The sequence below is a fragment of the Hyperoodon ampullatus genome, assembly GCF_949752795.1.
Source record: "Hyperoodon ampullatus genome assembly, chromosome: 7".
Taxonomy (NCBI): Eukaryota; Metazoa; Chordata; class Mammalia; order Artiodactyla; family Ziphiidae; genus Hyperoodon; species Hyperoodon ampullatus.
The window spans coordinates 14,224,716-14,237,525 of NC_136920.1; the positions used below are offsets into that span (position 1 = coordinate 14,224,716).

Genomic DNA, 12,810 nt, shown 5'->3' on the forward strand with positions numbered 1-12,810 from the left:
AGCTATTTCTAAATAGTTTGAAAATTGTTAATTTTTTTTCCTCCCAAGAATTACTTAGAATTACTTTATTTTTACCTAAGTAGATAGAATATGGTCTGTATGATTTACTTCTTAGAATTTATTAGACTCTATTTTGTGTCCTCACACATGGTTCATTTTACTAATGATTATTCAGGTATTTGAATAAAAATCTGTTTACTCTTTCTGGGGCCCATGGACCAATGTCTTCTCTGTATTTATTTATTTTTATGTATTTTATATATTATATAAATGTTATTATATGTTATATAAATATATATTAAACATATAAATATATAGTATATATATTATATATTTATTTTTTGTCTTTCACTTGACAGTAACTGAAAGAAGATATAATACTTTATAATTTTAAAAAGAATACTGTTAAAATAAAAAATACACATTGGACAGTGGTCTTCAAACTCTTTTCAGAGGCTGCTTTTTTCCTGGTTGTTGGGGGAGAATGACCACCCAGCTACAGGTCCGGCACTTTTCTTCATGCACTTGAGAACAATAGTCAGTTTTTGAGACGACCAGAGGGAGACATGGAGACAAAGACCTTGTTCAGATGTTTGGTACCTATTTTTGAAAAATAGTCTCTGTCTCTAGTTTTAGTCATATCTAAGGGGTTAATAGTTAAAACTGCATTTTCTGGTATTTTATGCATGGTCTAACATTTATTTGAGTTTGATGTGTTGGTATGACTTTTTGTTTTCTCCCTATAGTGAGGTCCAGGAGCCAAAGGAATCACCACCACCTCCTAAAACCTCAGCAGCTGTGCAGTTGGAGGAGCTGATGGCCCACCTGTGTGAAATGCAGACTCAGGTGAGCACAGTCCCTGCAATACAGCCTTCAGGGTCGTATCTCTGTGAACTCAGCTCTGCATTCCCCCTTGAGAAACTCTCCTAAGTCATTATTCATTTTCCCGTACTAAATTTAATTCAATGGATGAACTCAAATTTGTACTATGTATTTTTTTTAATTGAAGTATACTTGATTTACAATGTGTTGTATTAGTTTCAGGTGTACAGCAAAGTGATTCAGTTGTGTGTGTGTGTGTGTGTGTGTGTGTGTGTGTGTGTGTGTATATATATATATATATATAATATAACTGATTCTTTTCCCTTATAGGTTATTACAAAATATTGAGTATAGTTCCCTGTGCTATCCAGCAGGTCCTTGTTGGTTATCTATTTTATATATAGTAGTGTGTATATTGTTAATTCCAAACTCCTAATTTACCCCCCGCCACCCCTTTACCCCTTTAGTAACCATAAGTTTGTTTTTTATGTCTGTGGGTCCATTTCTGTTTTGTATATAAGTTCATTTGTATCAGGTGTTTTTTTTTTTTTTTTTTTTTTTTTTTTTTTGCGGTACGTGGACCTCTCACTGTTGTGGCCTCTCCCGTTGCGGAGCACAGGCTCCGGACGTGCAGGCTCAACGGCCATGGCTCACGGGCCCAGCCGCTCCGCGGCATGTGGGATCCTCCCGGAGCGGGGCACGAACCCGTGTCCCCTGCATCGGCAGGCGGACTCTCAACCACTGCACCACCAGGGAAGCCCTGTATCAGCTTTTTTAAGGTGTATTATCTGGACATAAAAGAAACTGTGATAGGGGTTCTGATCTCAAGGGGCTTGGAGTGTGCTTGATAAGATGAGGCATAAGACTCTGTGACACTTATAGAATAAAAGACAGATCGTTTGCCATTAAAGCTGGATAAAGTGTGGAAGGGCTGTTAAAGAGAACCCCCTGAGTGGGATGGAGGAGACCCGTGGGCAAGCTGGGTCAGGGCAAAGGAGAGCAAAGTGTGGCTTTGACAGTAGGAAGGATGAGTCCTAAATTCATACTGAGATAAAATCTGGCCCCTTGTTCTAGTCTCCAGAGCATGGGTGGCAAGCTCACTGACCTGGCAGGGAATGGAACTCACATAAATGGACCTAAGAATTTATTAAGGGAATTATCATCTAGAATTCATTCTTTTTTTAAACTATTTTATGTTGGAGTATAGTTGATTAACAGTGTTGTGTTAGTTTCAGATGTACAACAAAGTGATTCACTTATACATATACAGGTATATATTCCTTTTCAAATGCTTTTCCCATTTAGGTTATTACAGAATATTGAGCTAGAATTCCTAAGGTAGAGAATCCATCCATTCTGAATTGGTTGGGGGATATGATATGCACCCATGAAATGACTATGAAATAATTTCAGGGCAGTGTATAAAAATGTGTGTGATTGGAAGGGCAGGAAGCTTATCTCTGAGGCTCACCTTTGGACTTCCAATGCCCAGCACTGTTCCTGATACATTATGAATAATGCATACTTATTAGAGGGACAAATGAATAAATATCAGAAACAAGGTTTCTTTAATGTCTACAGTAAAGCTGGGTGCATTCCTCATTGCACTGTATATCTGAAAAGACTAGAAAAAAATCTACATTAGGAATTTTTTTTTTTTGGCCATGCCACTCTGTATGTGGGATCTTAGTTCCCCGACCAGGGATCGAACCCGCATCCCCTGAATTGGAAGTGCAGAGACTTAACCGCTGGACTGCCAGGGAAGTCCCTGCACTAGGAGTTTTAATTGTGTGGTGTTTTTAAATTGGTTTAGCACGTGTCTTGGTTGATTTATGTGTTCAAAAAATATCTGTTTATTTTTTGAATACCTTTACACTGTACAAAAATCAAAAGTACAAAAGTTTACACTGAGCTGTTCCCAGCCATCCAGTTCTGCCCCTTGGAGGTAGTCAGTATTTTCTACTTTTTACGTACGCTTTCAAAAGTATTCTGGAATATACCAGCAAATAGCTATAGATGTAAATGTACGACATGTAGCTATAGATACGTTATTGTGTTTTTACTTAGGTACTTTCAGGCCTTTTCCATGTTAACCTTTTGAACACTACTCTCTTCAGCATTAACTAACATTATATAATAGAGGAGGAAGGAAATGTGTCATATGATAAGATGCTTGAAGGGAAATGAGCATTTTGGATTAGTGAGATAACGTGAGGTTATTCCAGGCAGTAAAAAGTGGATAAGTAGAGGCCTGAAGGCAGACAGTAACAGATCACATTCAGAAGACTGCAGGGAACCTCGCTGGCTTTAAACAATGGAGCCTTTTACTGAGGAATAAAAGATGAGATTGGAAAGGTAAAGTGAGGGCAGTGGATGGGAGACTTTGAATGTCCATCTGGTGCTGCAAATTCCATGCTGGAAGCAATGGAGAATCATTGTAGTTCTCTGATCAGGAAGTATTAGATAGATGGTTGCAGTAGCCCGGTTGGAAAGGAGTTGAGAGAGATGGGATCTCAGGACAAGAGTTGACAAAGGATAAGTTGGGCAATTTGTAATTTGTTCTGTTTTGTAATTTGAGGTTTTTCCTTTGAACGTTTTATAATCGCTGTTTTGGAGTTTTGCTTTAATAAATCCAATCCATCAGCAAGTCTTATCTGACAACTTCTCACCGTCTTCTCCACTGACACTGGTCCAAGTCATTTCTAGTTTGAGCTGTTATAATGGTCTCCTGCCTAACGAGTGCCTCTAATTCCACTCTGGCTTGCCTACACCTAATTCCTCACTCGGCTACCACAAGGATCTTGTAAATCAGATTCTTTCACTCTCATGCTTGAAACAAAATGGTTCCATCACCCTTGGAATAAAACTGTGGCTTTTATCCTGAGGGCCCTATGTGATCTTTGCCTCTTTTTCCATCATTTTTTCCTGTCTCATTCCCTCTGCTCTAGCCCTACTGACCTTTTTTACTTTTCTTTTTATGTGTCAGACTGTTTCCTTCCTCTGGGCCTTCCTTCCCTCTGGAATGCTTTTCCCACAAATATCAATATTTCTAGATGTCAGTGCATCACTCAAATATCTGCTCAAATATCACCTCCTCAGGGAGCCTTCTCTGATCACCCTCATCTAAATCAGTTTTTCCTCTCCATTTCACCCTCTGTCATTTGCCTCAATATATAACTTATATCTTATCTCCACCCGAGATATACATCATATATTTATTTCTTTAATTGCTTATTGTCTATTACCCAGAGAATGTAAACTGCATGACGGCAGACACTTGGTTGGTCTTGTACATTGTTCTATACCAAGAGCCTAGAGCAGTGACTGGCACAAACCAGGTGCCCAATACATATTGCAAAATAAACGAATAAAAAGAAGATAAGGTTAATTGTTGGCCTGTGGTCATCATAAGAAATAAAGTATCATCTTCATGTATTCAATTTCCTATCGCCAGAAAAGATTTGCAAACAGGGGAAGATTAGTCAGATTTCATTTGCCCTGAGGAACTTAGAATGAAAAGGAAATGAAAGCATTTTTATTGGTGTTACAATGTTAGATTCTCCCAGTGCCTTGGAGGAAGGTTAGCGAAAGACCAAGAGATCATGCAGAAGATGCCAGTGAGGATGATTCTCTTTATGGTTCTCTTCTTGATACAGGTTACAATGAAAGCAGATACCAGCAAGAAACACTTACCAGACAAGCAGGATCACAAGGCCTCTCTGGACTCAATGCTGGGGGGTTTGGAGCAGGAACTGCAGGACCTTGGAATTGCGACAGTGCCCAAGGGCCATTGTGTCTCCTGCTGGAAACCGATTGCTGGAAAGGTGGGCTAGGCCAAGTCGTTGATCCTACAGCCGTCTATGTCTGTGTGTATGTCTGTCTCCATCCCACTAAGGATTGCTCTTTCTCCTTATATTCTAAGACAGTTTAGTAATAGTTACTGATCCCTTACAGTGCTCCAGGCACTGAACAAAGCACTTTACAAGTATTCCTTTATTTAATGGTCACATTAGCCCTTCAGTGGTCACAAGCCCCTTATAAAGATGAGGAACCCGAGGACTCAGGGTCATTAACTGACATGTCCAAGGTCTAGTAGGAGGTAGAGGTAAGATCCAAACCCAGGAGAGTCTGACTCCCGAGTTTGAGCTCTTAACCATTTTCTTGTACTGCCTTCACCCAGAGGAACTTTCTCACTGCTCCCTCTGTTCAAACATTCTGGGTGTAAATCAATTGATTTCGATTTTTAGCTGCACTCGGCTCCATATCATGACCACAAACTCCTGCTCGGGCATCATCCTTCACCAAAACCATAATAAAGGGCTTTGAGACCTGATTTTGCATGGGGTGTGAGATGAGGTGTTCAGATCAGAGGAATAAAAACTGTCACTGGCCTTCTCCTCTTCCAGGGATCCCTTCCATGCCAAGATATAGTTAGTTATCTCTTGTCCATCACTACCATGCTCTATTTTGTTTCTCCCATCCTCTGGGGCAGTATAGTGGAAATGATCATTTATAGGCTTTTCTCAGTGTGATCACTCAGGAAAGTTGGGCACTGTTTTACTATCCATAAAGTACAGACAAGAGACCACATGGGTAGAACCTAGGTCTAGGCCTCAGTGTTGTGTAACTCCAGGGGTAGTCGTTTACATGGAATACTGTTGGAAGAGCGCCCTCCAGAGTCGTGCCCCCTATGGACCCTAGAGCCCTCAACTGGGCCCCCACTTGCCAGGCTTTGTTTTGCTCTCCAGGTGATCCATGCTCTAGGGAAAGCCTGGCATCCAGAGCACTTTGTCTGCGCTCACTGCAAAAAAGAGATTGGCTCCAGTCCCTTCTTTGAACGGAGTGGCTTGGCCTACTGCCCCAAGGACTACCACCAACTTTTTTCTCCACGCTGTGCTTACTGTGCTGCTCCCATCCTGGATGTAAGTAAACCGCCCTTCCCCCTGCTTTCATGTAGCTTTTACTCCTCACTTAGCGCTGGGGTCATGTTTTACAGCTCTGTAGCATTTTAATCTCTCCGGTGTGTTTCTTTTCCAGAAAGTGCTGACGGCCATGAACCAAACCTGGCACCCAGAGCACTTCTTCTGCGCTCACTGTGGAGAGGTGTTTGGTGAAGAAGGTATGGCCCAGGGTGGTTACAAGAAGACCAGCAGAGCTTTTCCCTGATCTGCTTTGCTGGTCCTGGTTCTTGCCTCTACCATCCAAGTGCCCATTTCAGTACCAAATGCCATCCCTCCCTACCTTTTTCCAACGTTGATGAATTTTGTTTAAATTGACTTTTTTAATCAAAGAAATACAAATGCATAGTTTAAAAATGCAAATATTACTTCAAGAGTAATATTGAAAAGAACAGTCCCTTGCTTTTCCTTTTTCCACTGCCAAATCCAGTTCTCTTCTGTAAATTTTTTAGCTTCTTCTATTATTTCTTTGTATGTTTTAAATAATATATTACTATGTACTGATTTTTTTCCCCCAGTTTTAACCATTATGTATTAACTTTCTACCAGGAGAAATGAGGATTTAGAAATTTTATTACTACCCCACCTACCCCCAACATAATTCCTCGCCCATTCTCTCAGTTATAATTAGGTCATAATTATAGGCCAGATCAGTATTCAGTGTGTATATGTTGACAGTCACATAAATATTGCTCACAGCTGAGCCACGTAACAAACTGATATAGTAGAGCATGGATTTTGGGGTTAGACCGTCTGGTTCAAATCTGGGCTGTGGTATTTATCAGCTATGGGATGTTGTTCAAATCATTTAACCTCTTTGTACCTCGCTCTCCTCATGAGTAAAATGGGCCTAATAATAATGCTTACCTTCTAGGGTCATTATGCAGATTTTAAGAGACAGTATCAGTATAGCGTTTACAACAGTGCCTGGCACATGGAGACTGGTAATGATGATGATTATCATTATCATGGTGTCCTTTTCATATACATTTGTTTTTTCCTGAAGTTAATATTTGGATCCCTTTTTCATTAATTCTCATTGTACTTATCACTAATTTATCTGACAGAGCTGTGAAACCCTTCTCAAAAGGGCCAGCCACATCTGGTAATATGTCAGTTCCATGTGTTCTCTTCTTGGAGACATCTGTCCAGGATGCTTTGACCCATCTGCTCCTGCCTAAAACGGTTTCTCCTCAGGCCTGCTGAGAAGCTGTTATTCTGGGCCGTTATCTTGGGAATTATTTTTACTATTTCCCTCTATCTTTCAATACATATTATTGCCTTTATTTTGGTGGAGCACACCTCCAGTAGCTTCTGAGAAAGAATGAATAGGAGGTAAAAGTTTTGAAACCTTGAATATCTGAAAATATTTTTCTACCTTAAGTTGCCCAGACATAGAATTCTAGGTGGAAACTATTTCCCTTCATCATTCTGAAGACATTGCTTCACTGTCTTCCAGCTTCCATGGTTGAGAAGTTTTTTCTTAAAATTTTGTTCTTGTTCCTGATCCTTTCTATGTGACCTGTTTTTCCCCTTTTGCAAGCTTTTTTTCCTTCTGTTTTCTGAATTTTCTTGATTTTCTTCTGACTTCTTTTCATGTTTCTTTTGAACAAATATGATTCATGCATGGAATCAGAAAGCTTCTTTATTTTTTCTGTTCCTGTCCTTTTAGAATTAACTCAGTGGGAAAAGTTTTCTTCTAAATAAAGATTTGGGCAGTCCCATGTCTTTTTTATTGTTCTTAACAAACTCTTCTAAATAGAAAATCAATTTAAGACACAAAACACAAATCTACACAAATCTAAGTCCTTAGGTAATTCAGTCTGTGTAAGAGCTAAAGCTTTCCAACTTTAAAGTGACAGCTACTCTCTCCCCTGATGGGGCCTTTAAGCTGCAGGAGGCCAGGGAAGGGGGTTGTGGCCTTTCATTGGTCCTTTCTTGCTTCCACTCTCATACCCATTGCTAATCTTGATAGCTGACCCCTCCAGGGTTGAAACAGGGGTGGAAGAGGTGAGACTGCAGGGCAGGAAAGTTCTAACTTGTCTAATTTGCTTTGTGCTCTCCGGGCCTGGCAGATATTTAACTCTGACTTTCTTTTTTTACTTGGATGTTTTTGTGGATTCAGTCCGGATCCAATTACAAATTCTTGGTGGCCCTTTACATGTCTTGGCTGGCCGTTCTCCCCTAAGTACATGGATCTTTGAGGATCCATTGCACAGAGACTCTTTTCTGCAGGATTTTCATTGTTCCCTCAAGGTGATCACTTAGAAATGATTATAATGGTTCCAGATTAACTCTTTCACTCATAGTTTCAAATATGGACCATGGGAAACTTGCATATTTCTCTTGCAGTCAGTGGGGACTGCAGTTAATTTGAGGCATGTCACTCTATTCAGCTGCCATAAGCCCCTTCAGCCAGATGCTCACCTGGGATGAATCAAGTACCATCAACTGCATCCCGCTAATGGCAGGGGACACATACCCAGCTCTCTGAGTGACCCCACTGAGTTCCCTCTCTTGACTTGAGGCTAGCCGGAACCATACCACATGCTTCTTGGTGGTGGTGGTGGAGCACACATAGCACAGTTTTCTCCAGAGAAATCCCTCTCTCAATTTCCCCTTCTCTTTACCTGTTTTATATCCTAGGTGTGAGTGAGGAGTTCAAGATTTGTGCAAATAGTCCGTGGCTATCTACTTTGAGGGATGTCTTGCAGCCCACTTTGAACTTTGATGTCTATGACACCTTGATGCCTTATATCTTGTTACAATGGTCTTTGCCAAATGCTGCTGACCTTTGGTTGCCCATTTTTTATTTAAGAATGAATGAGACACTAAAATGCTAACTGGAAGCTCTGTGGGTAAGGCAGCACGTGTTGACTGGTGGACTCAACTGTATGGTACTCAGGTAGGGTGCTCTGGCCATTTTGCTGCGGGACCCCTGACTATTAATATTTTAGGTCTTTCATCTTGAATAAATTTTACCAAAGAGTTACTCTCCTTTGTTGACATTACAAAAGTTAGTAAAAGAGATTGGGGGATGGGGTTTTCACCATTCAGCATGCCAACTTTTATTTAATTCTCAATTTTTAGTAGAAAGCTTGACTTCTTTTCTTATGATGTCCAGTATCCCTGATCAATGAGACCCTCTGGTTTGAAATTTATAGAAATAACCACTGCATATTATGGTAAGATGAGAGATCTGATTTTCTGACAGCTCTTTAGACTTTCAACCAATCCTGTTTTCAGCCTTGAAGACTATTTTATGCATTCAGTTCCTGAGCCCCTTTGATGTTTTGGAGCTCAGGATGGCTTGAGTTTTATTGGCACCTCTCCTCTTCAGAGATTTAGGTTTCAGTTTGTTTTTTCTTTCTGCCAAGCTACATGCCACTCTAATACCTACTTTAAATTTTGGAGAATTTTATTGATATCTCATCTGTGGCATGTCCTTTCCTTTTCTCTTTTTTCCTATGAGTCTTTCTGTTTTAAATAATTCTTTAACTATTGTGGTGATGTTTCAAGAAGGCGTGAAGATAAACCTGTGTGTTGTGCCGTTCTCCTGGAGGTCAGGTCCTAAATATCAGGCAGGTTATTATGTATATTCCTAACTATTATTCATTTAATCCCCACCACAACTTTGAGAGAATAATTTTATCCCACATTTTACCAAGCTATAGATGGAAACACTGAGCATCAGGATGGTAAAGTGATTTTTTTTAAGTCATGCAACTAGAAAATCAAAGAATTGGAATTTAAATTCAGGTCTCATTTCAGCAAGTTCCATGTTTTGTTCTGCACCATCATAACTGCCCCTTGACAGACTCAATCCCTCTTCTGCTGTTGTTGTCTCTTTACTTTTTGGCACCAACACGGTACACTTTATTTGAAGACAGACGTGGATAGAGTAGCACTGATAAAATCCATTGTCAAAGTGCTTTGTAGTAATTTGCTTGCTCACTGAAGCTTGTTCAATGCTTTTCACAAATCATTAGGTCTTTCATTTTTAGATTGCACTTTGGTTAAGCAGCATTTTTCATTGAGATTTAATCTAAGTCATGGTCAGTTTATATTGCACTGGTAGCCTTAGAAGTCTGAGGGTTTGTTGAGTAGAACAGTCAGCAAGTGAATACTGCTCACAGATTGATTATGATGTGGAAGTTGCCTGAGAGCAGAATAACAGGATGCAGACATATTTCAAGAAGAGACGTAAGTTAGATACAAAAGAAAAATACCCTATTCATAGGATGATCAGAAAGTGCCATGAAGGTAGCTAGTTCTTACTGTTTTTGACTTGGACCCCTTCTAACCAGACAAGGCTGATTTGGTCATTTATGACTTTACATGAAAATATGAAGCCACACCTAAAACATACTTATTGAATCAAGTGACAAAAAAGGCCATTTACTAATCAGAAGCTCCTCTTGGGTTGTATTTTTGTTTTCATCCTTTGTTTTCTGTAAATGGGTCTCCTGCCATATGGTTAGTCCATTAATTAGTCCAAGGCATCCTGCCTTGCCCCAAGTCACATAGTCACACACAAAGTTTCTGTAATGACAGCTTAACTACTGAGCCTCCTGGGAAATTAAATTCGTCTGCATTTTTGTTTCAGTTCAGAGAATTCCTCTTTAAGGTTCAAGTTTCTAAGCACATTGGGCCTTAGCATCCTCCCGTAGGGACCAGGTCCTCAGTGCCTATGTCTTTCTTTTTCATTGTTCATTATCCAGGCCATGCAGGTGCTCCCTAATTTCCCCTGTGGCTAAGAGCCTCACCAGAGTATAAACACCCTTCTCTCTAAGGCACTTTTAATTGTTAGTGTTTCTCATCTGTCCTCCAGAGGTAATTGGCCCCAGAGAGAGCCTCCAGGAAAGTTAGTGCTGAAACTTCCTCAATTTATTGGATTACTAAATGTAGGGGTATCACAGCAAGTTTAGCTGATTGCTTTTGATTCCTCTCCTGAGACTCACCTGAGTTGAAACGGAGGCTGTTACTTCTCTGCTGTCTCATTCTTGAGACCAGATGCCCTGTAAATGCCTAGATGAGGGTCGTTCCTAGGTCAGTCGGAATGTCTTATAATTTTCTCAAGTAACACCTACTTATAGGCAAGCACAGTTTTACACCATTTGCTTTATGAAGCATCAGCATCACCTTGGGGACTTGTCAAGAATGCAAATTTTCGAGCCCCATCCCAAACCTACTGAATCAGAAACTCTGGGTGGGATGGGGCCCAGCAGTCAGCATATTGACAAACTCTCCAGGTGATGGATGCACGTTATAGTTTGTGTGCCACACAAAAGCAAGAAAGATGGTTGTGGGTGTTGGTTTGTTTTTCTTAAATAGCAGGACTGCCTGCTTTCAGTTTATTTATTTATTTACTTACTTACTTACTTACTTATGTATGTATGTATGCATGTATGGCTGCGTTGGGTCTTCGTTACTGCGCGCGGGCTTTCTTTAGTTGCGGTGAGTGGGGGCTACTCTTGCTGCGGAACACAGGCTCTAGGCACGTGGGCTTCAGTAGTTGTGGCACACGGGCTCAGTAGTTGTGGCTCATGGGCTCTAGAGTGCAGGCTCCCTAGTTGTGGCACTTAGTTGTGGCACTTAGGGGCTTAGTTGCTCCGCGGCATGTGGGATCTTCCTGGACCAGGGATTGAACCTGTGTCCCCCGCACTGGCAGGCAGATTCTTATCCACTGTGCCACCAGGGAACCCCCATGCCTGCTTTCAGTTTTGTACTTGATCAGACTCTAGACATTCTTCGATAAAGTGAAAAAGCAAAGTGAGCTCTTCTGTGTCTCAGGGGTAGAAAAGAAGAATACAGGACAGCTTATAAAATTATTAGTTTACGTTCTTAGATATAGAGACCTCAGAAGTCTATTAAATTGTCTGCTTTTCAAAGAAAGCATAGTTGAACAAGGTAAGGCATATCAAAAAGTGACCGCAGATAACAGACCACTGCAGCTACATGATTTGGGTCCCAAACCTGGCTACTCCTATTGCCTGTTTTTGGCCTGGCTGCTACTATCAAAGCGTATTTCTAGAAATAATGTTTCTTGGATGGGCTGCTTTCGAATCCACAGTGCGTGTTTTGCTTACATGCTATTTTGGTGGGGCACAGTTAGAGAGCTCTCATATTTACAAAGTTAGTGGGTTGTGATATTTGGGCTCAGCTAATACTCTCAGTTCCCACAGAGAGGTCAAGGTCAGAATGCATTTAAGCTAGGGGTGTGACATCCAAGTTAGGCTTTGAAGTTAGGCCTAGATTTGAATTTGAGCTCTTCCACTGACATTGGTTATATGTAATTTCTTTGAGCTTCCCTTTTATCACTTGTAAAATGGGAGGAATGCTGTGAAGAATCTGATTTTGATTTAATACTGTAGGGAGAGCCCTCAGTTGGAACCAGTACAAAGTACTTCCCTGCACAAATGGGATTGCTAATAGTCCTCTTCATTTTAGATAGACTCTCCTTGTAAATGCTAAAGAGAGTTTCTTCCAGAAAATTTCACCTGTTTATACATGTTCTAGTTAATCTTGAAGTGGGGCAACCCTCTTCTGAAGCTGATGGTCTCAATTTTGCTATTGTAATATTGTTCACATGTCTGCTCATTCATTAAATATTTATTGAGCAGCTACTAAGTATGTGTCAGTTACTATTCTAGGTACTAGGGAGACAATAACAAAAAACAAAGTTCCTGCCTTCATGGTGCATATATGCTAGTGAGAAAGACAGACAATAATCAAACTAGCCAACTAACTAATTAACTAACTTGCTCTATGTGTTAGGAGAGGTTGTGGGGAGAGTGAAATAGGGTGATCTGATAAGTTGTTCTCTTAAGCAGACTCCTGAGTTAAGTGAAGAACCAAAACATCTGAGTATCTTGGGAAGTGATTTTTGAAGCAGAGGGAATATATCACTTGAATAAGTGCTTGAGGATGCATTAGTTTATTATATTTTTCTTTTTTTAATGTAAAGACAATAAGAAGACTTTGAATAAAATTTCATTTACAATCTATTACCTTCTTAACCTAATGTAAC

General features: G+C 40.3%; 1 protein-coding gene across 2 annotated transcripts in view; it reads left to right on the forward strand.

Moving 5' to 3' along the window:
- LPXN (leupaxin) overlaps positions 1-12,810 on the forward strand; it is a gene marked incomplete at both ends in the record, with an annotated part of 45,386 nt that overhangs the window by 29,360 nt on the left and 3,216 nt on the right. For both annotated transcript variants that reach the window (XM_079707933.1, XM_079707934.1), the window contains 4 exons: positions 747-846; positions 4,479-4,646; positions 5,571-5,744; positions 5,860-5,941. In XM_079707933.1, the coding sequence (XP_079564059.1) occupies positions 747-846; positions 4,479-4,646; positions 5,571-5,744; positions 5,860-5,941 (524 nt within the window). The remainder of the gene's footprint in view (positions 1-746; positions 847-4,478; positions 4,647-5,570; positions 5,745-5,859; positions 5,942-12,810) is intronic.